At 46.9% G+C, this 27,603-nt stretch overlaps 1 protein-coding gene across 2 annotated transcripts; it reads left to right on the top strand.

The window, feature by feature from the left end:
* Window positions 1-1,553: 1,553 nt before the first annotated feature.
* On the top strand, window positions 1,554-23,132 carry CUNH20orf96 (chromosome unknown C20orf96 homolog). Of its 2 annotated transcripts, XM_040247619.1 has the most exons (11): window positions 1,554-1,889; window positions 2,202-2,250; window positions 2,710-2,827; window positions 12,536-12,648; window positions 14,918-15,076; window positions 15,573-15,672; window positions 16,699-16,856; window positions 16,937-17,038; window positions 17,206-17,292; window positions 17,980-18,098; window positions 21,696-23,132. In XM_040247619.1, exons 1-11 carry the CDS (start codon window positions 1,870-1,872, stop codon window positions 21,754-21,756), a joined length of 1,086 nt encoding a protein of 361 aa, XP_040103553.1. In that variant the 5' UTR covers window positions 1,554-1,869; the 3' UTR covers window positions 21,757-23,132. The 2 variants fall into 2 exon arrangements, with proteins under 2 accessions (XP_040103553.1, XP_040103554.1); XM_040247620.1 differs by lacking the exons at window positions 1,554-1,889; window positions 2,710-2,827 and having other exon boundaries at window positions 1,932-2,250; window positions 21,696-22,024.
* Window positions 23,133-27,603: the final 4,471 nt, after the last annotated feature.

The raw sequence follows: 27,603 nt of genomic DNA, 5'->3' as shown, positions 1-27,603 counted from the left end.
ATGCAGGATCTTTTGTTGTGGTGCATGGAGTCTTTAGTTGCGTTATGCAGGCCCCAGAGCATGCAGGATTCAGTAGTTGCTGCACGTAGGCTTCTCTAGTTGCAGCTTGTGGGTTCTCTAGTTGCTGCTTGGCATGTGGGATCTTAGTTCCCTGACCAGGGAGCGAACCCGCATCTCCTGCATTGCAAGGCAGGTTCTTAATTGCTGGATCACCAAGCCTTGTGTTCTATGGAAACATTTCCCTATTGAAGTGTGACTGATTTCATATTATTTGCTCCTTCCAAATTATTTTTTAAAACAAGAATGCACTTTTAAATCTGTGCTCTATCTAGCAAATCTGAGGTGTGGAGAGAGAACTGGAGTGGGGTAAGGGTGGGAGCTGGTACTTGTAGTCTTGGAGTGAGGGGGAAAGTGGGGTGTTTGTTTGTATGGGTGGTGGTGGGAGTAAGCAGTTGGACTCTACATTACTTTGAAGGTATTGCTGACAGATTTGGATGTGGGAGGAGAGATGAGTCAAAAGATGAGTTAAGAATGACTCCAGGGGAATTCCCTGGCAGTTCAGTGGTTAGAGCTCCGTACTTTCACTACAGGCAAAAAAAAAAAAAAGACTCCAGGAAGAGAGTGTCCTGCCACTTTGAGTTGGTTCTGGAGAAATATTGAGTGTTAGTTGCCTCTCAGGTACCCAAATGGAGATGCTGAGTAGGCAGTTGGATGTATGTGACTGGAAGAAGATGGAGAGGCTGGAGATGTGAGTCTAGGAGGCATCTGGGTAAAGATGGCATCTGAAGTCACAAGACTGAAAGGGAGCATGAATGGATAGAAAAAAAGAGACGGTTGAGTCCAAGTCCTGAGGCAACCTGGGAGTAAAGGGAGAAAAAGAGAAACCAGGAAAAGAGAAGAAAATGAGGTGGGAAGCAGCTCTAGAGAGTGGTTTCCAGGACACCATGTTTAGAAAGTGTGTCAAGGAGGGAGTGATCCATTGTGTCAAATGCTGCAGATAGGCTGAGGAAGATGCATAGAGGGAAGTTCAGCAAAATGGAGCTCCCTGGCAGCGCTGACAGTGGCAGTTTCAGTGGAGAGGGGGAGAAAGCCTGACTGAAGAGGCAAAAAGGAATGGGAAACAGCAGGCAAACCTCTTTAGAAGTTTTGCTTTAAAGTGAAGCAGAAATGGGAGGGTAGCTGGATGGGAACTGTTCGCTTTTTTTTAACAGAAGAAATTAAAATATGTTGGTAAAGCAGTGAGAATAATACAGAGAAGAGGGTGATGGAGAAAACGGGGGAAATTCCTGGCGGAAAGTCCTAGAGAAAATGAGAAAGGACAGGTTTTAGTGCACAACAGTAGGAATCGAGGTCAGCAGGCAGTTTACAGAGTCTCAGGAGGGAGGCATGTGGGTGGGTGAATGAGGTGATGTGAACCTGAGTTTACTGATTCCCATGATTTTCCCGGTGAAACAGGAAGCAACGTAATTAGCCAAGAGTAGTCGGACACGACTGAAGCGACTTAGCAGCAGCAGCACCAGCAACGATGGAGAAGGACGTGATGGAGGTTTGTTGAGAGGAGGAATATGACATAATTCTTTAGCATGATAGGCGGGGCCAGCTGAGGGGAATTTGAAACCGCGATGCGTGGAATGTGGCGAGAGCTACTTTTTCCAGTGCGATATTGGTCCCTCTAGGCGCTCGGTAGTCTGCGTCCGTTTCCTTGGAGACCGAGACAGGCGAGAAAGCATCAGGTCTCTCTGGGAAGTTTGAGTGGCCTTGGTTACCGCGCGATCCACGCTGAGACAAGGAAGTTGGAGAAGCCGAAGAAACAGGCATCCCCCAAAATCGGGGCCCCAAAGCCTCAGGATTCTTCTTCCATTCTCCCTAATGGCGCGCGACTTTCCAAAGTATGTGGGGGAAAAAAAAAAAAAAAAAAAAAAAAAAAGAGTACGGAGGGCAGTGGAGTGCGCATGCGTGGACCCCAACCTAGCGCGGGCTGGGTCCTCTCCGGGTGTCATCCCGCTCTTTTGACCCCGCCCTTTCCCCCGCCCTTATCTCCCTAACCTCGCCTCTCTTGCATGTTCTCCGGCTCCCGCTAGGCTTGTGTCCTTAGTGACTGAGGTTTCGGGTTCGAGACCCCATCCCAGTTTCACGCTTGCTGCTTGCATCTTCGTGGGTTGGGACTAATGGGAGTATTTTCCCACCCCAACACTTTGCAGACGCAGCCACTCTGGGATCGGCTCCACAGTCCCCCAGTTCCAGGTTCCGGTGAGTCCAGGGCTAGGGTCGGTGTGGGGGTGGGGCTTGCTGACCCGGGGCGTGCCTCAGAACCTCAGTTTTCTTACCGTCTTATCAGGAGGTAAGGATATATTATGCTGCTGTATTCTTTATCTCTGATTGCATATCTGCTTTCCTGTCGGGTCTTTTCCATGCCTTCTGTTTCTCACAGTTCTTAGCACCTCCCCGCCTGAAAGTGCTTAGTAAATTCTGGCTGGCTGATGCAAACTTGATAACATTTAGGGAGCACTTACCACATGCTTTACAAATATCTTTTGGAATGTTTGTACCAACCTATGGAGGTCGGTTTTTAAATTCGGTCCAGTTTACAGATGAGAAAATTGAGGCTCAGAGGGGTAAACGCTTGGTCAAGGGTACAGATATCAGTAAGGGGTGAAGCTGGGATTTGAGCCCATGAACTGTGTGACTGATTTGTGTTGTGTCTGGTAGGATTATGTTCCATGGCAGCGGTCCAAACAGAGAGCCAAGCCATCTACTCTGCCTCCAATCCCACAGACTGTGGGCGCTAAGAAAAGCAAAAGGAAGACCTGGTCTACCGTCCAGCCAGGTGGGCAGAGGTCCTTGGGCGCTGGAGAAGAAGGTGGGGACAGGATGGGGTAGAGGTTCTTGGCCCTTGGTGACAGCATTTATATCAGGGCAGGCTAACTGCTATAACAGTCCCTAGATTTGAAGTATTAATATAGATGCTTGTTTCTCATTTATGTCAAAGTACATTTGTGGATCTGGGGGGAGGGGGTAATCTTTTTCATATGATCATTCTGGGGTCCATCACCTTGTGACTAGGATGTCTTTTAAAGTCCTGAAGTCCTCTGTTGGGTCCTTTTGCATCCAGCAGAAAGAAGAAAGAGAGCAAGAATATGGATGATCTTGTGGACAGTTTCAGGGCCTAGACTTGAAGTGACACATATCACGCCCACTCATATTCCCGTGTCCTTAACTCAGCCGCATGCCCACCCTTAACCCTAAGGAAAGATGGGAAATGTAGTCTAGCTAGGAAAAGAAAACAGTTTGGTGAACTTGGGATAATCTCTGCCATATCACTGTCATGCCTTCCAGGGGAGTTCTGAGGCCTTGGCTTAGGCAGATATGGATTCAGATCTTGGTTCTTTCATTTACTCTCTTGGGAAAGTCATTCATCTCTCTAAGTTTCTGTTTCCTCATTTTTAAAACGAGGACACTAATACTTACCTGATATGATTGTTGTGAGAATTAAATTAGAAGATCCATGTAAAGCCCATTGTTATTCAGTCTTATGAGACTCAGCACTCCTGTTAATGACACATATTTTGTAATATTCCTTTAGTATCCTGAAATAAACGTCACAGATAATATAATCTACCTATGTATATAATTTAAAAGTTAATATAATGCCCTAACTGTAAAGTAAAGAAAAAATACAAAAAGAAATGAAAAAGAAATGCAAAATACCTAGAAAAAGAGATGCAAAAAGGCAAAATGGCTGTCTGAGGAGGCCTAACAAATAGCTGAGAAAAGAAGAGAAGCTAAAGGCAAAGGAGAAAAGGAAAGATATACCCACTTGAATGCAGAGTTCCAAAGAATAGCAAGGAGAGATAAGAAAGACTTCCTCAGTGATCAATGCAAAGAAATAGAGGAAAACAATAGAATGGGAAAGACTAGAGATCTCTTCAAGAAAATTAGAGATACCAAGGGAACATTTCATGCAAAGATGGGCACAATAAAGGACAGAAATGGTATGGACCTAACAGAAGCAGAAGATATTAAGAAGAGGTGGCAAGAATACACAGAAGAACTATACAAAAAAGATCTTCACGACCCATATAACCACGATGGTGTGATCACTCACCTAGAGCCAGACATCCTGGAATGTGAAGTCAAGTGGGCCTTAGGAAGCATCACTATGGACAAAGCTAGTGGAGGTGATGGAATTCCAGTTGAGCTATTTCAAATCCTGAAAGATGATGCTGTGAAAGTGCTGTACTCAACATGCCAGCAACTTTGGAAAATTCAGCAGTGGCCACAGGACTGGAAAAGGTCAGTTTTCATTCCAATCCCAAAGAAAGGCAATGCCAAAGAATGCTCAAACTACTGCACAATTGCACTCATCTCACACGCTAGCAAAGTAATGCTCAAAATTCTCCAAGCCAGGCTTCAACAGTACGTGAACAGTGAACTTCCTGATGTTCAAGCTGGATTTAGAAAAGGCAGAGGAACCAGAGATCAAATGCTAGCATCTGTTGGATCATCGAAAACGCAAGAGAGTTGCAGAAAAACATCTACTTCTGCTTTATTGACTATGCCAAAGCCTTTGACTGTGGATCACAACAAAATGTGGAAAATTCTTAAAGAGATGGGAATACCAGACCACCTTACTTGCCTCCTGAGAAATCTGTATGCAGATCAAGAAGCAACAGTTAGAACTGGACATAGAACAACAGACTGGTTCCAAATCAGAAAAGGAGTACATCGCTGCTGTATATTGTCATCCTGCTTATTTAACTTATATGCAGAGTGCATCATGCAAAATACTGGGTTGCATGAAGCACAAGCTGGCATCAAGATTGCCAGGAGAAATATCAGTAACCTCAGATATGCAGATGACACCATCCTTATGGCAGAAAGTGAAGAAGAACCAAAGAGCCTCTTGATGAAAGTGAAAGTGGAGAGTGAAAAAGCTGGCTTAAAGCTCAACATTCAGAAAACTAAGATCATGGCATCCGGTCCCATCACTACATGGCAAATACATGGGAAAACAATGGAAACAATGACAGACTTTATTTTTGGGGGGCCCAAAAATGACTGTAGATGGTGACTGAAGCCATGAAATTCAAAGACGCTTGATCCTTGGAAGAAAAGCTATGACCAACCTAGACAGCATATTGAAAAGCAGAGACATTATTTTGCCAACAAAGGCCTGTAGTCAATCTATGGTTTTTCCAGTAGTCATGTATGGATGTGAGAGTTGGACTATAAAGAAAGCTGAGCACTGAAAAATTGATGGTTTTGAATTGTGGTGTAGGAGAAGACTCTTGAGAGTCCCTTGGACTGCAAGGAGATTCAACTAGTCCATCCTAAAGGAAATCAGTCCTGAATATTCATTGGAAGGACTGATGCTGAAGCTGAAACTCCAATACTTTGGCTACCTGATGCGAAGAACTGGGTCACTGGAAAAGACCCTGGTGCTGGGAAAGATTGACGGCAGGAGGAGAAAGGGACGACAAAGGATGAGATGGTTGGATGGCATCACCAACTTGATGGACATGAGTTTGAGCAAGCTCTGGGAGTTGGTGATGGACAGGGAAGCCTGGCATGCTGCAGTCCATGGGGTGGCAAAGAGTCGGACATGACTGAGGGACTGAACTGAACTGAAGGGAACTGTAAAGTAAAGGAAAAGGCAAGTTATTTACATTTAAATAACATAGGTTTCAGTATGTAAATGTTCAGGATGGAGCCCACTGGAAGACATGAGCAAGTCATCAGAAGCTTACTCATAGATGTGGCGTCATGGTGAATGTAACAGTTGCAAATGCTGACTGACACATGATGAAATTGGGGACTCAAATACCAAGAGAGATTTTTCATTGCAACCAGATTTCCAAAGTTGTGTCATCTCTTACTAAAGTTCTAAACAAAACAAGGCATGATCTTCCCCTGATTGTAGCTGCTTCGTTGGAAACTTCAGCATTATGTTGTTGTTTAGTTCTAAGTTGTGAATGACTCTTTGTGACCCCATGGACTGCAGCACCAGGCTTCCCTGTCCTTCACCATCTCCCAGAGTTTGCTCAAACTCATGTCTATTGAGTCGATGATGCCATCCAACCATCTCATCCTCTGTCACCCCCTTCTCCTTCTGCCCTCAATCTTTCCCAGCATCAGGGTCTTTTCCAGTAAGTTGGCCCTTTGCATCAGGTGGCTATAGTATTGGAGCTTCAGCATCAGTCCTTCCAGTGAGTATTCAGGGTTGATTTCATTTAGGACTGACTGGTTTGATCTCCTTTAGGACTGACTGGTTTGATCTCCTTGCAATCCAAGGGACTATTGGTAGTCTTCAATAGCACCACAATTCAAAAGCATCAATTCTTTGGTGCTCAGCCTTCTTTATGGTCCATCTCTCACATCTGTACATGACTACTGGAAAAACCATAGCTTTGACTATATGATCCTTTGTGGGCAAAGTGATGTCTCTACTTTTTAATATGCTGTCTAGGTTTGTCATAGCTTTCCTTCCAGGGAGCAAGCATCTTTTAATTTCTTGGCTGCAGTCACTGTCTGCAGTGATTTTGGAGCCTAGGAAAATAAAATCTGTCACTGTTTCTGCTTTTTTCCATTTTTATAGTTACATGTAAAACAAAATCAGGTTCTGGGATCAGATCATTATAATCGGATTTTACCTATGTCAGTATCTAGTAGGACTTAGAAAAGTTAAACAAGATAGGAGAATTCTATGTTCTATGGGGTTGTCCTGTCTGGGAGATGTTGGACCCTTGGTATTTATGTGAACCACAGATTCCCCCAGCAGTATATGTAAATACCCCTGTTGAGCTGTTGAGAGTCACTGATGTAAAGTGATGAGCACACGACATTGTGACAGAATTTTTGTCTTTGGCCCTAGACCCTATTCAAACAGCATCTACAAGGAAATGCTTGCCCTTTCCTTTCACTGGGAAAGCAGTGAGGTATGTAATAGACACAACCACAACCAGAACAAGAGCAATTAGCATATGCCAAGGACATATGTGCTAGATACTATCTGAGCAATTTATGCATATCACTTCATTTAATCTTCCCAACAGCCCTGTGAGGTGGGTGCTGATGTTATCACCTCCTCTTACAGATGAGGAACCTGAAGCACAGACAGGTGCAACTCCCAAGGTCACACAGGTAGGAGGGGGCCCAGCCAGGCTGTGATAATTTGGCAGTTTGGCTCCAGGACCCAGAGTCAACCACTGGAGAAATGTAGACCTGAGCTGGTGTTCCAATGTCCCTTCTTGCTTGCAATTCTATTTGAGTTACTGATCCCAGCCTCAGTTTCCTTCCCTGTGGAAATGGGCACAAAGATTCCTGCCTTATTCCAGTGTAATCTATGTAAATAACAACAGTTAGCATTTGCTGAGGACTCATTTTGCGTTAGGCTCTATTGTAGAGGCCTTATTTGTCCATTCATCCATTCATTCACTCATTCATTCATATGTTCGTTTAGCAGCAGCCACTTGCTGAGCCCCTGATGTACACAGCATTGGGCTGAGTGTTGTTGACTTAGGAGAAAGATTGGTTTCTAGCCGTGTAGAGTTCATAGTCCCAACCTCACACATGTAATTACACAAAACTTTTTAAATACACTTGTAGGGACTTTGATGGTGGTCCAGTGGTAAAGAATCCGCTTTCCAGTGCAGGGAACTTGGGTTTGATCCCTGGTGGGGGAACTAAGGTCCCAGTGCCTTGGGGCAACTAAATCTGCTGTGCTGCAACTAGAGAGCCCACGAGTCACAGCAAAGTGCAGCTAAAAAGAAAAAAAAATACACTTATAATTGAAGGAGGTCATGATCTTATTCATGGGCTTCCCTGGTAGCTCAGTGGTAAAGAATCTGCCTACAATGCAGGAGATGCAAATGACCAGGGTTCAGTCCCTGGGTCAGGAACATCCTCTGGATGAGGCATTGGCAACCCACTTCAACATTCTTGCCTGGGAAATCCCATGGACAGAGAAGCCTGGTGGGCTATAGTCTCTGGGGTCGTAAAGAGCCAGACATGACTGAGCAACTGAGCATGTACGCATGATCTCATTCACTTATGGAAATGGTGTCATCACCATTTTACAGATGAGGACACTGAAGCTTGGGTTGGTAGCATGTCTTGTGGGAAGTCATGTCCTGAGGGCAGCTATTGAGTTTTAAAAAAAGATAAACCTGCAGATTCCACCAGGATGGAGTAGCCCCATTCCTTCCTGGTCCTCCCTTTTGCAACTAAAAATCTCTGGACACTACACAACAGAGCGAGGCTCTGAAAACTGTAAAGAAGAAAGTGGGCTCCTAGAATGGGGAGCATACACCATCATCTGGTCTTCATGCTGAATTTCAACAGGAGATTGTCTGCTAAAAAGAAGATGAAATAGGATCCAGAGCAATATCTAAAACATCCAAGGTACGATCAGAATCACCCGTCATACCAAGAATGAGAAAAATCACAACATGAATGAGAAAAGACAGACACCAACACTGAAATGAATCAGATAGAATTATTTGACTGTTCTTATTTATAGATGACACATGACTGTTTACATAAAAAATCTTAAGGAATCTACTATATCTAAAAAGAAACTAGAAGAATGAGTTGACCAAGGTTGCAAGATACTAGCACAACACATGAAAACCCATCACATTTCTAAGTACTAATAATAAATATGTAGAAATCAAAAATGCAATACATTTACAGTCACACCAAAGAAAATGAAATATTTAGGCATAAACTTAACAAAACACATATAGGATCTGTAAGCTGAAATCTATATAATGCTGATGTAAGAATCAAAGAAGACCTAAGTAAATGGAGAAACATACTGGGTTCATGGATTAGAAGACTCAACATCATAAAGATGTCAGTTCTCAGACTGATTCATGTTTAATGCAATTCCAGTCGAAATCCCAGCAAACTTTTTTGTAGACATAGACAGGTTTATTCTAAAATTTATACAGAAAAGCAAGTGAACAACATCGGAACAATATCACTTTACCTGGTATTAATGCCTACTATTTGGTTATAGTAAGCAAAACAGCATCATATTGATAGAGAAACACATAGATCAATAGAATAGAATAAAAAAATCAATCAATAGAAGAAAAAACCAGAAACAGCCACACAAATACTCAAGCAATTTTTGACAAAGTTACAAAAACAGTGGAGAAAAGAAAGCCTTTTCTACAAATGGTGCTAGAGCAGATGGACATCCACAGATGAAAAAATGAACTTCTATTGAAGTCTCACAACTTATACAAAAATTAACCCAAAATGTAAATTTAAAATGAAATCAAAATTAAATGTAAAATGTAAAACAGTAAAACTTTTAGAAAAAACATGAGAGAAAATTCTTTGGGACTGATGGCAAGTGAAAAGTTCTTTGTCTTCATACCAACAGCGGATTCATAAAAGAAAAATGGAATAAATGGACAGGTAGGATTTCATAAAAATGTATGACTTCTGTTCTTTTCACAGTCTTAACAGAGATTGAGTATGAAGGTATGTACTTGGATAAAATGTTTGCAAACCACATACCTGACAAAGGACTGCTTTGTAGAATATATGGGGAACCCTCAAACTCAACAGAAAAACAATTCAGTTAAAAAGTTAAAGGCAAAAGACTTGAAGAGACATTCACCAGAAGAGGAAATACATATGGTAAATAAGCACAGGAAAAGATGTTCAACTCATTATCCACTGCTGCTGCTGCTGCTGCTAAGTCGCTTCAGTCGTGTCCGACTCTATGCGACCCCATAGACGGCAGCCCACCAGGCTTCCCTGTCCCTGGGATTCTCCAGGCAAGAACACTGGAGTGGGTTGCCATTTCCTTCTGCAGTCATTAGCCACTAGAGCTATGCAAATTAAACCAGAATGGGGTGTCACTGAACATCTATCAGAATGACTAAAATGAAAAATAGTTATAATGCCAAGTGTTGGCAACAACGAGAGATTGGGTCATTTGTTCCTAATGAAACCAAGCACACATTTCCCATAATGATCCAACAGTTGCACTCTTGGGCATTTATTCCAGAGAAGTGAAAACTTATGGTCACACAAAAACCAAACTGTTGGGCATTTATTCCAGAGAAGTGAAAACTTACGGTCACACAAAAACCAGTGCATGACAATTTCACTGTAGCCTGATTCATAAGACCCTCAAACTGGAAACAATCCAGATGTCCTTTAATGAGTGAGTAGTTAAAGAAACTATGGTGCATCCATTCCATACCATATAATACTATTCAGAAGGAAAAGGAAAGAACTTTTGATACATTCACTAACTTCGATGAATCTCCAGTGAATTACACTGAGTGAGAAAAGCCAATCTTAGAAGTATCATATCGTTAGATTCCATTTGTATAACATTCTGGGAATGATAGAACTGTAGAAATGGAGAACAGATTCATGATTGCCAGCAGTGGAAGGAGGATGGAAGGAGAGGGAAATGACTATGGCAATACAAGGTCCCAGGAGCAATCCTTTGCATTTGTGAAACTGTTCTGTAACATGCTGGCTTTCAGTGTCCTGGTTGTGATACTGTGCTTAGTTTTATAAGATGTTACCACTGGGAGTAACGGTTGAGGAAATACAAGATTTCTTTGTATTATTTCTTAAAACTTCATGTAATCTGAATTTATTTCAAAATTAAACGTTTAATTAAAAAAAGATAAATCAGGGCTACCACCACTAATGAAAAGAAATACTCGTTATTAAACCGACAAATCTTCCTAAAGTATTTAAGTTCAACCTACGAATGTTATAATTTTTAAAAACCCTCGTAAAGGAGTTTTTGGAACTTGGTTAATTAAATTCCCTTAAATTGTTTAAGCTACATTTAAAATTTAATAAATACATTTTCACTTTCAAAAAGTTCACTTGTTCTGATTAACAAAACCATTGGGCATGTAATGTAATTCTTGTATATCTAATAAATAAACTTCTAAATGTGGGTAATCTTATGTTCTCTTAAAAGTTGTGGTAATTTATATACATGTAATAAGATTGTATTAAACCTTGCAACTTAAAAAACAAATCTGAATCAAAATCTCATTTCAGTTCAGTTCGGTTCAGTTCAGTCGCTCAGTCGTGTCCGACTCTTTGCGACCCCATGAATGGCAGCACGCCAGGCCTCCCTGTTCATCACCAACTCCCGGAGTTCACTCAGACTCACGTCCATCGAGTCCGTGATGCCATCCAGCCATCTCCGTCCTCTGTCGTCCCCTTTTCCTCCTGCCCCCAATCCTTCCCAGCATCAGAGTCCTTTCCAATGAGTCAACTCTTTGCATGAGGTGGCCAAAGTACTGGAGTTTCAGCTTTAGCGTCATTCCTTCCAAAGAAATCCCAGGGCTGATCTCCTGCAGAATGGACTGGCTGGATCTCCTTTTGAATTAGAATCACAAGGGACTTCCCTGGTGGTCCAGTGGCTAAGACTGAATGTAAGGGGCCCGAGTTCCATCCCTGGCCAGGGAACTAGATCCCACATGCCACAGCTGAAGATCCTGCATGCCGCAGCAAAGATCAAAGATCCCACATGCTGCACCTAAGACCGGGTGCAGCCAAATAAATAAAAATAAATATTAAAAAATTAGCATTTCAAGAGTAATGTATTAATCACTCCATCTCTCAAACAGTTTCAAGTAAATATCAGATAATTCATAACTTTTAACTCAAAATTACTCTAATTTGCTTTGTCACCTCAGTACTTAATACTAAATTACGATATCAATCCATTAAAGAAATAATATTTTTCAAAATGAACTGAGCTGTACCTCTAACAGGGCCTTTGAGGGCAGCATTTGTGATGGTTTGTGTGATTTGCCTCACGCCGGTGCAGGACACGCCAAGAGGAATCAGGGATTCTTGGACCATGCCCTCTGAGTGTCTTCTGCTCTGAATTATTTTCGTATACTTCATATCTGGCAGGACCACAGGTTTTACAGGTATTTCAGAGACAGTGTTTTGCTTGGCTCCTGTCTTCATCTGATGCTGTGGTCCTGATCTCAGTTCTCAGGTCACTGGTAATAACAGTGACAACTGGTAGTTTATATTTGCACTGAATATGTGTTAAGGATTATTCCAAACACTTTAAAGGACAGTAGCTTCTTATTTAGTCTTCACGACAATCCTGTGAGGTAGTCATGATGATGATTCTTATATTATAGAGTAATGGGGACGTGAGGGGCAGAGAGGTCATGTGAGCTGCCAGATTCAAACCCAGGCTGTCTAGCTCATTAGTTATTCCTGAGCTTACCATTGGCCAGCTTGATGGGAGAGATGAGGGTGTCTGGCCATCTCCCGCTGCTACCCCTCACTGCCCCTCTGTTCAGCCCGCACACTCTGTGTGGTATGTGGAAGTTCCCTGGGCTTCGCTGTCCTTTATAACAAGGACCTGAGCGGGGCCTGGGAGCTTATGGATGGATGTAAGCTTTGGCCTCTGTCTCACTGTCATACATTATAAGGCCATGAGTGGATGCATTTGGGGCCTGGGCTGTCTGACTCTCTCTTTCTCCTGACTCCCCCTCTGTCCTTTCCCATGCCCTAGGGTGGCAATCCAAGCCTACCTTGTGGATAACAAGCCAGCCAAGGAATCCAATAGAGCTGCGCAGAGGAAAGCTGGACTCTGGGAAGACACATGCCACAATCCGATTAATGAGGGTATGAGCATCTCCCACAGGCGTGGGGGCTGGAGGTGGGGGATGGTGACAGCAAACATGCCCTGAGCACTTCATGGGCGCCTGCCTGCAGTCTTGCTCTCACAGCAACCCCATGGGCATGCTTATCATCGGCCCTATTTTACAGAAGGGAAAACTGAGGTGCATGGAGATAAATGACTTGCACCAGATCACACAGTTAGAAAATGCAGTACCAGGGGTCAAAGCCAGTTAGGCAAAGATTTGCCTTTGTGTTTTAGATTCAGGAAAATGATTGGAATCATTTTATTTCACTGCATTAGGAATACAGTCTAGTGGCCTGTTCATTTAAAAACTCTGGGAAATTAACCTTTCATGAAATACAGTGCATCTTGAAGCAAGACTTAGGAGCTTCCTAGTAAAACTTTTCACATCAACTGACAGAACTTTTGATCATTCATTTTCTCAAAATCTGTTGTTTATTATGGCTTCTGAACAATGTTTCAAAGTACTTGAACTAGAAAAAGTGGGGGCATTAGTGTCCATAGCAGAAAGTAACATACCAAATACTATAACTACTACAAAATATTATAGAAAAGTTCCTAACTTCTTCAGGAAAGTTTTTAATAGCTCAATGAACAATGACTTATATAAAGAAATAGGGAGAAATGTATTTGCCTTGAAATCATTTTTTCCCTTTAACCTTCAATTTTGCAAAAATGAGTTACTAGAGGCAGCCCAGTATTCTTAAAGGAGGAACTCATATTTCTGGTGTTATTTTTATCCTGACTTTAGAAGGGTTATGTGTTTTTGTTTGGTATGAAACATGAACCTGGACAACTGGCTCTAAAACCTGTGCTCCTAACCAGTTCCTAATACTCTTATAATCATTCATTTGTTTAGTCAACAAATATTTGAGCATCTGCTGTGTCCCAGACCCTGTTCTAAGTGTGGGAATTCACCAGTGATGTGGCCTCTGACCTTAGGGAGCTCCCAGTCTACTAGGGGAGACAGATAACAAACAAGATAGATAAAAATATGATATGTGTAGTGAAGATAAGAGCTATGAAGAAGTATAAAATAAGGTTAGGGGGCTAAAGGGGCACAGAGGAGGGGGTAGCCGTGACCATTTTAGGAGGGTGGTCAGGGAAGGCTGTCAAGGTGGTGACATCTGAGGCAGGAATGCTCCAGGCAGAAGAACTGGAACTGCAAAGGCCCTGAGGTTCATAGGAGTCCCCGGGCTGCTGTTGCCGTGTGTGCAGAATGGGCTGTGGGGACAAGGGGGGAAACAGTGCAAGAACGCAGAAACGACCCAGTTGGTTTGTTCTTGGGGTTGGAATAGGGTTCTGACACTGGCCTTCAGCCTCAGGACAGTTTTTTATTCAAGCAACAACTCCTGAGAGGGCCAGCGATGTGTCAGGCACTAAGCTGGGTGCTGGGGAGATAGCCATGAACATGATCCCAGAATCTGTGCTATGATGGAGCTTATACTTTAGTGCGGAGAGGCATAACAAATTAAAAAACCTCCAAAGAATATTTACTCATCAGTTGATTAAGCCCACCCTTATGGAGCTCTAGGCACTGTTCTGTGTGTGTGCTGGAGATACAGCTGTGACAAGACAACCAAAGCCCCTGCCCTCCTGGCTGTAAAATTCTAATTGGGAAGACAGACAAGAAGGAAGAAAATAAGAAAAATATGTTGGGACTTGCTTAGTGGTCCAGCGGTTAAGACTTCTTTCAATGCAAAGAGGGCTTCCCTGGTGACTCAGGGTAAAGAATTCGCCTGTGATGTGGGAGACCATGGGTCAGGAAGTTCCCCTGGAGAAGGGAATGGCAACCCACTCCTGTATTCTTGTCTGGAGAATCCCATGGACGGAGGACCCCGGCGGGCTACAAGTCCATTGGGTCGCAAAGAGTCAGATACGACTGAGCGACTAACACACACACATAGGTTCACTGATTCTAAGAAGCCAGTGGTAATAAGGCACACCTTTATCTTAATAACTCACTAATTAAATATTTTTCAACTAGACTGTAACACGCCACCAGCTGTAAGATACAGCTCCACCCCAGAATATGAAATTATGAGAAAATGGGTGTTTCAGAAAGGCTGAAATAATTCAAGGTGCTCTGACCCGCAGACAATAGAGAACAGCCGCCCAGCTCGGGTGGCATTTATCAGTCGGGGCCACAAGGGGGCGGATTGCGGCAGGAGGGACGTGGTCCCTGGGCTCCCGGAGGTGCCGGCCGGCCCCGCGCACCGCCGCCTCCCTTCCCTGTCTCTCTGCCCGCAGACAATGCTCCGGAACCGGCGAACGTCGTGCCAGGAGCTCTGCGACCACGAGGACTTCCTCACCAAGCTCTGTGGGGAACTGATCAAGACCATCCAGGACACAGAGGACAGCGCGGCCCTGAAAGTGCGCATGCTGCTGCAGCAGCAGGACGTCTACATGGTGATTCTCCCCGCCTCGGCCCCGCAGCCCCGCCTCCGCCCTGAGCCGCCGTCCGGCCCGCGACACCGCCCCTTCCGAGCCCTCGGGCGCCCTCTCCTGCTTTCTCCCGGCCTCTCCCGGCCGGTTGCATAAGCTCCTTCCTCCGTCTGGAAGATAGCATCTTTTACACACTCCGCTCTCCCTGACCCCGCACCCCTACCTGGGCATTGGAATCAGACTGGGGGTAGGGTGCGGGCTCATCCCAGTTCAGCACTAGTTAGCTGGAAGACCTGAGTCAACCTGTGAGCCCCATACGAGTGGGGCACAATAGCGGTGACCCCGAAAAGGAGTTGCACCTGGCACACAGGAGGTGTGGGCCCCAGTGTGGGGTTGGCTCTGGGGACTCCTCTGAGGAAGTACGGGATTCTCCGACAGTCCTTGCTTTGGCAGCACCAGTGGAAGCGAGGGTGGTGGGGTGGTGGTGGTGGTGAGCTAACCACCCCCCCAACTCCCACAGACCATCACTGACATCTTGGAGTACACCAACAAGAAGAAGCTGCACCAGATGAAGTGTGAGCTCCAGGAATGGGAGGAGAAGGAGGAATCCAAGATCCACAGTAAGAATATCTCCGCGGATTAGTTGACCCTCACCTGGCTCTCTAGGGGAAGCCATCAGGCCCACCACCTCGCTTCTGAGGCACAGAGGACTGCTAAGATGGACAGCGACAGCTTACTTATCACTTAGCATTTGCAGGCCCTATGTGCTGTGTTTTTACGGGCATACTTTCAGTCCTTACAACTCCCTATAAGGCAGGGAAGTTTTTCTTTTCTCCCATTTTGCGGATGAGGAAACTGAGGCTAAGGGAAGTGAAGTAGCTGCTGAAAGTTATACAGCTAGGAGCCAGCATCCAGTCCCAGCCTGTCTGTTTCCTGCCAAGGTTCCTCTGGGAGTTGGTGGCTAGGCAGGTCACTGGTCACAGATTTGTTGAGCCCGTGGTTTTTTTCCCCCCTGGTGTGTCAGGCAGCTTCAGACACTTGGGATCCCCTCTGTGGAGGGTGGCAGGATAGACTGCCTTTTTTTTTTTTTGGCTGCACAGGCTCTTCGTTGCAGTTCGCGGGCTTTCTCTAGTTGCAGAGCACAGACTCTGGAGTGCACAGGGCTCAGTAGTTGCAGTTAGTAGGCTTCCCTAGTTGTGGTGTGTGTAGGGCTTAGTTGCCCTACAGCATGTGGGATTTTAGTTCCCTGACCGGGGATCAAACCCTCATCCTTGCAGATTCTTAACCACTGGACCACCAGGGAAGTCCCAGGATAGGCTGTCTTAATCCTGCCCTGTCACCATATCCCCAGGCTTGGTGCCAAGCATCGGGCACCGGGATAGTTTGTTTCCTCTTTTGGGTAGGTTGTTGCTTCTTCTCCTGTGAAGGCAAAGCTCTTTCTGGGGGCTTACCCATCCATCACCTCCCAGCTGTGTTTGGGCTCGTTTCAGCCCAGACCCCAACCTGATGAGATCAGGAGCGTTCAGGGTGGTACAGCCGTAGACCCAGACCCCAATCCACTGACTAAGGAGAGCTTTGCTTCTCGGGTGGCCCTGGAGCTGTCCTTGAGGGACGATCCTGCCTTCTGTCCCTCCTGATCTCGTCAGACCTGGAGCAGCAGGTGGAGCAGCTAGATGCCCAGATCGAGAAGGTCCGTGAGCAGGTGAGCTTCGTGAGCACGTACAAGGACCACGAATACCCCATCAAGTTGGTACAGGTGGCCAACCTCGTGCGCCAGCTGCAGCAGGTGAAGGACAGCCAGTTGGTAGGTGAGCCCCTGGTTTTGCCTCACCTGACCTTGTGCGAGGCAGGATTGGTGGCCAACACCTTCCTGCCTACCCCTAGGATGAGCTAGATGAACTCGGTGAGATGTGCAGAATGGTCCTGGCGTCTATGTCCAACCAGATCCAGAATAAGAAAAAAAACCTTCTGAGGTCTTTGGTGGTGGTGAGTAGCCAGCCACTGTGGCAGGTATCCGGGTCCTGCCCCCAGTCCTGCTTTCTTAACCCTGTCCTCTGCCCTCAGGCCCACCACATGCCCATCTGCTACCCAGGGCAGGGGTAGACACTGGGGCCAGTCTAGGGGGTCAGAAGAAGATTTTCCTTCTTCCACAGAAAATCCAGCATGCCAATCAAGAGACTCTCCTGCAGAAGACCTGGAATACCCAGGTTATACTGAAATACATGGACAAGTTCCGAGAAGTGAGTGGGTGGTGATGGTGGTGGTCCTCCCTGTGCGAGAGCAGGGGGAGTGGGTGGTCCCCAGGACCCTGGGGGGGTCAAGCTTGTCCTTATCTGGGGCTCACAAGGTCTCTGGTGTTAGTCTTCCTCCTTGGCTGTGCCATTAATGTCACTTGTCTTCCATCTGAGAAGGGAATTTGTCCTGGGCTAGGCCTTGCCTCATTAACCAACACCACCAGCCGTGACCCATCGGCAGCATCACCAAGCTTCACCCACACAATTATCACTTTACTATCACTACCCACTCCTTGTCTTCACCTCTTCATTCTCGACATTGACCATCACTCAAGACCATGTTAATGAATTCCATGATCACCCCTCTTTCCTGGTAATTTTTGGTATCTTGCACCTTCGTCAGTTGTCTGCGTGAATGACCTTCATCACCTCCACCAGCCCCCACTAATTCTCACTGTCGAGCACTGCCACCCCCTTGCAGCCTGTCTCCCTCACCTTTTTCAGCACCATCAAACATTGTCAGTAACTCATGAGCCAGCCCTGCCCTGCAAGGAGAGAGCCCCGCTTTGGAGTCCAGAAGTCCCGATGACAAAGCCCAGGCCATTTCCCTAGATGTCCTTATTCACGCATTTTGTCCTTTTCTTCTAATGGTTGGGGGATGTTTGGTTTCTCACTTTCACCTGCTTTCCTCAGTTTATAGACCGTTTTGAGGAGGAAATACACAGATTAAGGGCTGAGATGGAACAGCTGGAATTTCAGATCTGGGAACCCCGAGAGATTGTGTTTGCGGACGTTCTACTTCGGAGATCCAAGTAGGTGGTTCTTGAGCAGCACCTCTTGCAGTAGCCATGCTCTGGGCTTGAGCAAGCTCTCTGTTCTTGGGGGCAGCCTGGGGGAGAAGGCAGGACCTGTGCAGGGGTGCAGGAGACTGGGTGTTTGCCACTGACCGTGTGGCAGCTGTAACCTTTTGCTATCTCTTGGCCTGAGTGTCCATCTGCACGTAGCAGGCTGAGTTAGGTAATCTCTCTGCCCCCTTCCAGTTCCAGATTCCGTGTCTCAACCAGGTGGGTGCACCCCTGAGCTCCCAGGCTGTTCAGGAAGACGGTGTTGAGTAGGGTGGTTAGCTCCAGGGAAGAATGGCCTGGAAGGCACCCTGCAAGGAGAGAATGGTGTTCTCTCTGTGGGGCAGACTTCTGGGACCCAGAGGAAGAACTTCCTTCCAAAACCAATTCCCTGCCCGACCTCCCAGGGGGCAGGTGCTCTCTGTTTGAGCATGGGGATCCCACCAGGCCATGCCTCTCCAGGTGGGGCAGTTCCTGCCATCTGCCAATTATTTTCCTTCTCCTTAGCTTCTGTGTCTGTCTCCTTCTCTTCCTCTCCCTTCCCTTCTTCCTCCTCTACCTCTTCATTCTTCTCTTAAGTTTCCTTAAAAAGTGCTGTCAGATCTACGATGGGCCTATGGAGCACCAGGCATGGTGAGGGCAAGCAGTCCTTGGCTCTGCCACCACAGAGCCGAGGACGGGACCAGACATGAATCGATAACGAGCCAAAGATAAATGTCGCAGCTGAGATGAGAGCTGCTAAAGAAGAGGTGTGGATGTGGTGACGGGCGAGCATGGCCTGGACAGGGAGGTATCTGGAGTAGCAAAGAGGTCTCCCTAAAAATGTGACCTTTTTTTTTTTGGACTGTGCTGGGTCTCCATTGTGGCGCACGGGCTTCCCTAGTTGTGGCGCGTGGGCTTAGTTGCCCCACGGCATGTGGGGTCTTAGTTCCCAGACCAGGGATCGAACCCGCATCCCCTGTATTGGAAGGCAGATTCTTCACCACTGGACCACCAGGGAAGTCCTGAGAATGTGACTTTTTAAACTAAAGTCTGAGGGATTATTCCTAGAATTTCACTGGGCAAAGGGGGCTGAAGGGGAAACTGAAGGAAGAGCATTTCTAGGTAGTGGTGTTGGCATCTCGAGATGTGCTAAGCAGGCTCCATTGTCCCTACCTGAGCTCTGGACACTGAAGTAAGAATGAAAGGGGCAAGGGTGACATGGGCCAGACTCGCACTTTTATCTGATAGAGCTGATTTTAGAGAATGTAGCTTATATCTCCAGGCATGTTGGCTTCTGAATACTAACTCAGAATTAGGCAAATGGAGTTCCATGGTCAGCTGCATGGAAGCAAAGGAGATTGTAGTCCTTGCAGGCTGTTCATTACTGAAAGAGAATGAGGCAGGGCTACTCAGGTCCTGTTCCTCTCTCTAGATTCTGTTCAGGTTGTTATACCTCCTTCCTGGGCAGAGTGAGTAAAGAGATGGAGAGAAGCCAGGAGCAGTATGCCCATTGATGATAGTATGCCCACTGATGCCCTTCCATGGGCAGGGAGACGCCAGGAGTGGGAAGAAGCTGTCTCCTCCTAGAATGTGGGAATGGCACGCTGCTAAGTAGAACTTTTCCATCCAAAACATGCCCTGGAATCACCTGGAGATCTTGTTGAAAAGCAGATTTTGAATCAACAGGCCTGGAATGGGGCTTAGGAGTCTACATTTCTAAGAAGCTCCTGGGAGATGCTGAGGTGCCGATCCCTGGACCATAGGCTGAGCAGTGAGGCTGTAGATGTGTGGTAGGAGGAAAGTTGGTGTTTATGGGGAGCTGAGTGAGGTTGGACTGCAGAGTGATGGGGAGAGTAATGACAGGCCCGCCCTTAGGGACTTCCATACAGGGCCCTGTAGACCAAAGATATTTGATCCTGAAAGCAAAGAACTTTTTTTTTTTTTGCCTGTGCTACTTGGCATACAGGATCTTAGTTCCCCAACCAGGGATCAAACTCGTGCTCCCTGCAGTGGGTGTGTGGAGTCTTAACCCCTGGACCACCAGGGAAGTCCTAAGTAAAGACTTTTCAAGCTCAGTGATGACATCAGATTTGCATTCCAAGAAAAGACACTTTGAAAAGAAATATGGAGAAGATATTGGAGAGGCCGTGTCAGGAGTCCAGTTGGTTGTGATGGCGGTTGTGTGTGGAAGGGGTGGTTGGGAGTGATTTGGCCAAGATGGGTGGCAGAAGAGAGAAGAGAGATGGACGGAGTGGAGAAATATTTAAGAAGGTAAATCTGTAGGACTTGGTGATATTTGGATATGGGAAGCACAGTACAGGGAGGTGTCAAGAATGACCCTTGGGTTCCTAGCTTTTGTAACAGGGTGGGTAGTGGTACCAAACCCAGAGAGAAGGAAGACTGGGACTGGGGGTGAAGGATGCATATGTAGGTCAATCAGCAGTTGATTTGGACATTGAGTTTAAGTTATGGAGACCTGAGCGTGGAGCTGACAGGTAGGGAGCTGGGGGTATAAGTGTAGATCTCAGAAGACAGACTTTGGCTGGAAATGGAAACTTTGGCAATGCCAGTACAAGCTGGAATAACCTCAGATAGGTAGATGACACCACCCTTATGGCAGAAAGTAAAGAGGAACTAAAGAGCCTCTTGATGAAGGTGAAAGAGGAGAGTAAAAAAGCTGGCTTAAAACTCAGCATTCAGAAAATAAAGATCATGGCATCCAGTCCCATCACTTCTTGGCAAATAGATGGGGAAACAATGAAAACAGTGACATTTTATCTTCTTGGGCTCCAGAATCACTGCAGACAGTGACTGCAGCCATGAAATTAAAAGACGCTTGCTCCTTGGAAGAAAAGCTATGACAAACCTAGATAGCATATTCAAAAGCAGAGATATCACTTTGCTGACAAAAGTTCATATAGTGAAAGCTATGGTTTTTCCAGTAGTCATGTATGGATGTGAGAGTTGGACCTTAAAGAAGGCTGAATGCTGAAGAATTGATGCTTTTGAACTATGACTAAGTGACTGAACAACAGTGCAGAGATGCTTTTTTTTTTTTTACTTTGAGCAATTTCAAATGTATAGAACAATTGAGAGAATACTATGAGGAGTACCCAGTTACCCATCTAGATTTAGAATTTGTTATGTTTTGGCCGTATCGGCTTCATCTTCATTTCTTCCAGACCCTCCCCTTTTGCCAGGTGAGGAAACAGAGGCTCGCCTGGGGTCTGTCCCCAGAGAAGGCGGGAGGCTCAGAGAGGAAAAGCAGTGTTTGAGGCGACACAGAGCTAGGCTTCCAAAACCGTCATTCTGACTCCAGAGAGAGTGCTCATCCTGAAGGGCCCCAGCGCTTGAGAGCTGAGCTCCTGCTCCCTGTTCACCTCAGACCTCTGTAGCGGAACATGAGTCCTGCCAAACCAATTCCTGTTTCATTTTGATGTGCGTGTGTGTGCGCGCACACAGGTTGTTTTGGAATGGGACTCCCCAGTACAAGTGTTCCAAAGAGCAGGTTTCCCTGAGGCCAGGCTCCCCTACCTGCAGCTCTAGAGCCTGACCTCTTACACCCCGCTTTGCTCTTCCCTACAGGTGTACCCCTGACATGGACGTCGTCCTCAACATCCCTGTGGAAGAGCCGCTGCCCTTCTAGATGGCGGGGCTGGGGACCAACCCTTCTTCCCTGGTCTCTTCCCCCTACTCGGAACCTTGAGTTCTCCCCTAAGGCCACGTCCCCATTCAGGTGCCGGTCTGCAGTTCCTTCCCTCCTCACTGCCTCCCTCTTTCCCCACTTTATTTCTCTCTCTCCCTTCCTTTCTTCTTTCCTCTTCTGCCCCTCATTCTTTCAGAGCTGCTACTTGGGCCAGGTAGGAATTCCTAGGTGAGTCCTTTTTACCAATAAAGTTGGGCTTGCCCTGGTCTTTGCCAGTGCCTGGGGCTTCCTAAGGCCTAGTAGGAGTAGATTTTGTCATAAGAGGTGGATAACTGTGCTGCCTGCATCTGGGGCTCAGAACTTCTCAACAAGTGCTGGAGGGACCCCCTGCCTGAGGCTCCATGGTTCTGTGGCTCCAGCCGCCCCCTCCCTGGTGCAGTGGGAGCCCAGTTTTCCCCCTGATTTGTGCCCAGATCTTTTGAGACCAGTGCCCGGGTGGAGGGGGGATGCCTGGAGTTTGACACCCCTGGGAACTTGCTGAATCTTCACTGCTGCTGTCCATCTCTCTTACAGTCCAGTCGTCTGTCTGTCCACCGTCTGTATTCTCACTGTATGTGGACATGAACACCAACTCACCCTCGGGTGCCTGGTCAGGCACCATTCCCTACCACATAGGCTTCCAAGGCGGACTTAGAGGGGTGATGCCTGGACCCCCTTCAAGCAAGGGCTTGTTGCTGGGGTTACTGGGAGGGGCATTGACAGGCATCCTCCAGCTGCCAGTCCCATCGGTGTTTGTGTGAGGTGGAGAGAGCCCCGGCCCCTTCCCACCTCTGATGATGCTCAATGTACAAACACCAAAGGCGCCTCTGGCTCCACAGCTCCCTGGAGGGTTGGCGGAAACTGCCCCTGGGTCTGCACTGTAGCTCAACTTCCTTGTCTTCCCAGCCCTGCCTAGCCCTCTCTTCTCTCCCTCAGCTGATCCCCAGGACACACAGTAATCAAAGCTTGTACCCTGTGCTGTCTCAGAGTTGGCCTCCCTGGGGACCTAGTCTACCCCCTACTCCCTACTCTGATGACTCACCGATCCACTCTGTGTGTTGGGAGACTTTGGGTTACAGGTGACAGAACACCCAAGTCAAATTGGCCTAAACAGTAAAGGGCTCAGGTACATATTTCTAGATGAGGTGAGGCTTTAACCGGAAATCAAGTGATGACACCAAGGACCTTGTTTCCCTTTTTCTCCTTTGTTTTCCTCGTGTTTCCCCTTGCTGAGGTCAGCGCTCGTTGTGGTCCCAGAATGGCTGCCAGCATCTCCTAGGGTGTTATGATTCTTTGTTCATGTCCTGCTAGAAAGAGAGAGTGTCTGTATCCCAGAATTTTCAGCCAGTGTCTTTAAGATTCCCTGATAGCTCAGCTGGTAAAGAATCAGCCTGCAATGCAGGAGATACCAGTTCGATTCCTGGGTCGGGAAGATCCCCTGGAGAAGGAATAGGCTACCCACTCCAGTATTCTGGCCTGGAGAATCCCATGGACTGTACAGTCTGTGGGGTTGTAAAGAGTCGGACACGACTGAGTGACTTTCACTTCACTTTCACATGACTGGATCAGATCACAAGCCCACCAGGAATCAGCCTAGGAGGTGAACACCTGCTAGTTTAGTCTAGACCCCTCGAGCAGGGGAAGGCATCGATGGGCTGGGCACATGACCCAGGCTAAGCCAACAGGCACCCCCAGAAGCACATGGATCTCCAAACAGAAATGGACAGTGTTGAACATCATCATAGCAAATGCTTAGCTGGAACTTCTTACATCTGTCAGCTCCTCATATCGTCACAAGAACAACCCTAGGAGGTGGGTATTGTGAGCATTTTCATTTTTACAGAGGAAGAACCCAAAGCATAAAGCTGTTCAGTGACTTTTTCGAGGTCATCAGGCTGAAAGTGGTAGAGGCAGTTCACTTTTAATCAGTGCACTGTCAGGAGCTCAGCCGGGCTAGAGAGAACGGAGCCACCAGGTGTCATAGGAGCCAATTAAGTCCAGGACTTCCCTGGTGGTCTAGTGGTTAAGAATCCTCCTGCCAGTTCAGTGGACACAGGTTTGATCCCTGGTCTGGGAAGACCCCATATGCTGGGGGGAGACTAAGCCGGTGAGCCGCAGCTACTGAAGCCGGCATGCCTAGAGCCTGTGTGTGTGTGTGTGTGTGTCTGTTTGTGTGTCTGTGTGTCTTCACAACACGAGCAGCCACCACAGTGCGCAGCAGTGACGACCCAGCACAGCCAAAAAAGAGTCCAAATGACAGTAACAGTCCAGCTTCAATTGCTCACTTCTGTAGCATAAGGAAGAGCCTGCTAAACTGGAGAAGCACTGGCATCGCTCCCTTGAGTTTTCTGCTTGGGGTGAATGGCGCCATCGGGTGGGGTGGGTCAGCACCAGGGGTGTTCCCACTGCTGGGGACCTGTGAACCTGGGGGCCGGAGCTGGGGATTGGGGGTGGGTGGAGTGGGGAAGGGAGTGTAGGGAGGGCTAGGAGCAGGAAGGTCCTGAGTCCTGAGTCAGAGTGGAGACAAGTGTCTTCAAGGTGTCTCCTCTACCCCTGATAAGGGGGAGGCACCTGAGTAGGGCCTTGGGCAAAGGCTACCCCCTCCCTTGCTGAAGGTCTCTGAAGGAAGCTGGGCTCAGAATGTAGGATGGGCCAGGGGCTTGAGTTCTTGGCTGTGACCCCTCAGAGACTGCGTGCATGGGAGGGGCACCACACTGGTGTGTGGGGGTCAGGCAGACTTCCCCACCAGGCCTGCTGGGGAGAGCCTTTGTAATGGCCTGTGGTTGTGCCTGAGAAATTACAGGTAATGGGGCTGTATTACAGGTAATGGGGCTGAAGCCCCACTATTCTATGGGGCTTCCATGGTGGCTCAATGTAAAGACTCGGCCTGCAGTGCAGGAAACGAGGATTCAGTCCCTGGGTTGGGAAGACCTCTGGAGGAAGTCATGATAACCCACTCCAGCATTCTTGCCTGGAAAACTCCATGGACAGAGGAGCCTGGTGGGCTACAGTCCATAGGTCGCAAAGAGTTGGACAGGACTGAAGTGACTGAAATACACACACACACACACACACACACACACACAGACACACTGTGGGCTTTCCCTGGTGGTGCTAGTGGTAAAAAACCCACCCGCCAATGCTAGAGACATAAGAAAAGTGGGTTAGATCCCTGGGTCAGGAACATCCCCTGGAGGAGGGCATGGAAACTCCCTCCAGTACTCTTGCCTGGAGAATCCCATGGACAGAGAAGCCTGGTGGGCTACAGTCATGGGGTCCCAAAGAGTCGGGCACAACTGAGGCGACAACACACACACACACACGCACACTCTGTACAAAAATAGATGAACGACAAAGACCTACCCTATAGTACAGGGAACTATATTCAATATCTCCTAGCAACGTTTGACGGAAAAGAACCTGACATCTATAAATATCATATATATATATACACACACACATATATATACATGCATATATATATCTCACTTGGCTGTACACCAGATACTAATACAACATTGTAAATCAACTGTACTTCAATCAAAAAAAAAAGACTTTAGAAAAGTCAGGCATAAGTTTTTGGCCAGAAGCTGGGCTCTTTGTAGTGAAGGGATGAATAAGTTTTGAGGGGGAAACCAAGAAAGGACGACTGACCACGTGGATTCCCGGAAGTCACGCACAGCTGTGGTGCCTCCAGTTGTGACAGAGAGTGACCCCGTACGTGCCCAGCTGTATATGGATGTTCTCTCACTTTTCAGAGCTTCACGTGGTTGGATCCTCAGGTGCACACAGATACACACCAGGACTGCCCTTATCAATAAAAGGACCGATTGTGTGTCTTGTCTAGAACTGTCTGTTAGTCAGCTTTGTTCCCATTAGCACGGCTGCATGAGAAGCACCTGCAGAACTCAGTGGACTGCGGCAATGAAAGTTTATCCCCTACTCAAGGGCCTCAGGTCAACTGCACTTTGGCCGAACCCAGCTGGGCTGGTTGGGCAGCTCTGCTTCAGGTTGTGGGTCAGCTGGGTTTGGCTCCAGACTGTGGATCAGGATACTCGATCTCGGGTGTGCTTTTCTCAAGGAGGATCCCGGGAGCAACTGAGTCAGGTCTTCACTTAAGACCTCTGCTTTTGGATGTGCAAGCATTTCACTGGGCAAAGGAGGTCGCAGGTCCAGGGCCCACATGACTTAGGGAGGGAGGTAGATCTCTCCCCCACCACCTCCCTTCACCTACCCATGGGAGGGTAAGGGGAGTGGATGTGTGCTGAACAGTAAACTAGACGGTCATGCTTTTCTGTCTATAGAGCCAGGGACTGAGCTCCTGGCATTAGTTTTCTATTGCTGTTGTAACAAATGGTTGCAATCTTAAATAAGGCACCACAAATTTATTATCTGACCTATCTGTAGGTCTGAAGTCTGACACAGATCTCAGAAGGGTAAAATCTAGGGGTCATCAGGGCTGTCTTCTTTACTAGAGGCACTAGAGGCGAATCCATTTTCTTGCCTGTTCCAGTTTCTAGAGCCCACCTGTGTTCCTTGGCTTGTGGGTCCTTCCTCCATCTTCAAAACCAGTAACAGCAGGTTGAGTCCTTCGCCCATCACATCACTCTGGCCTCCTCTTCTGCCCTTTCTTCTACTTTTAAGGACTCTATGATGACACCAGGCCTACCAGGATAATGCAGAGTAATCTCCATTATAAGGTCATTGGCAAGCTTAGCTTCATCTGCAATCATAATTCCTCTTTGCCATGTAGCATAACTCCCAGATTCTGGGGATAGTATGTGGACATCTTTAAGGGGCTTTTTTTGGCTCAGCTGGCAAAGAATCCGCCTGCGCTGCGGGAGACTTGGGTTCGATCCCTGGGTTGGGGAAGATCCCCTGGAGAAGGGAAAAGGCTACCCACTCTAGTATTCTGGCCTAGAGAATTCCATGGACTGTATAGTCCATGGGGTCTCAAAGAGTCGGACATGACTGAGTGACTTTCACTTTAGGAGGTTATTATTCCTCCTACCCCAAAGATTCATGTCTATCCTACAGGCAAAGTATACATTCACCACTTCCCAAAGTCTCATCCTGTTATTGCATCAACTCAAAGGAAAAGCATCTCATCTAAAACCCATTAGTTCAAAAGTCCCAAATATCATTTAAACCAGGTAAAGGAGGCTCTGAAAAGACTTTATTCATCCCTGGACACAATTCCTTCCCATCTGTGAACCCGTGAAACTAAAAAAACAAGTTATTTGATCACAAAATGCAGTGGTGGGGTAGACATTAGATAAAAGTTACAGACTTTCTCATTCAAAAGGGAGAAAATGAAAGGAAAAAAGGAGGCACTGGTCACAAGCGATTTCAAAATTCAACTGATTTCTAGGCCTGGGAATAATCCTCTAGGCTTGTATCATCACAGAGTCCTTAAAAATGGAAGAAGGGGAAGGAGGAGAAGCTGGAGTGTTATGGGGAGGCCATGCAGGGGCAGGGCAGTGGTTGACAGTCAAGCGGGCCTTGATAATGGAGGGTAGAGGGGCAAAAGTTGTGGAAATTCTTAATTTTTGGAAATCATCCACCCAGGAGAGGGTCGCCACTGATTTGCTCTTCAAAGGGTGGAGTTGATCTAGATTATTCAGAACAGCAGTCCCCAGCCTTTTTGGAACGAAAGCTCGGTTTCGTGGAAGACGGTTTTTCCACGGGTGATGTTTCTGGATGATTCAAGCACATTACGTTTACTTTGCAGCTGCTCCACAGCACTAGCGTCTCGACCTCGGCTCCACCTCAGATCACCAGGCATTATTGTGCTTGTAAGGAGCACAC

The sequence above is a fragment of the Oryx dammah genome, unplaced genomic scaffold, assembly GCF_014754425.2.
Source record: "Oryx dammah isolate SB20612 unplaced genomic scaffold, SCBI_Odam_1.1 HiC_scaffold_10, whole genome shotgun sequence".
Classification (NCBI taxonomy): domain Eukaryota; kingdom Metazoa; phylum Chordata; class Mammalia; order Artiodactyla; family Bovidae; genus Oryx; species Oryx dammah.
Note: the sequence above shows the minus strand (reverse complement) of the source record. Positions and strands in the feature narration are given on the sequence as shown.

Coding starts and splice junctions, on each gene's coding strand:
- CUNH20orf96 (XM_040247619.1), top strand. CDS start 1,870: ATGGCGCGCGACTTTCCAAA. Junction 1,890..2,201: donor ATGGCGCGCGACTTTCCAAA/GTATGTGGGGGA, acceptor AACACTTTGCAG/ACGCAGCCACTCTGGGATCG. Junction 15,673..16,698: donor GGAGGAATCCAAGATCCACA/GTAAGAATATCT, acceptor TGATCTCGTCAG/ACCTGGAGCAGCAGGTGGAG.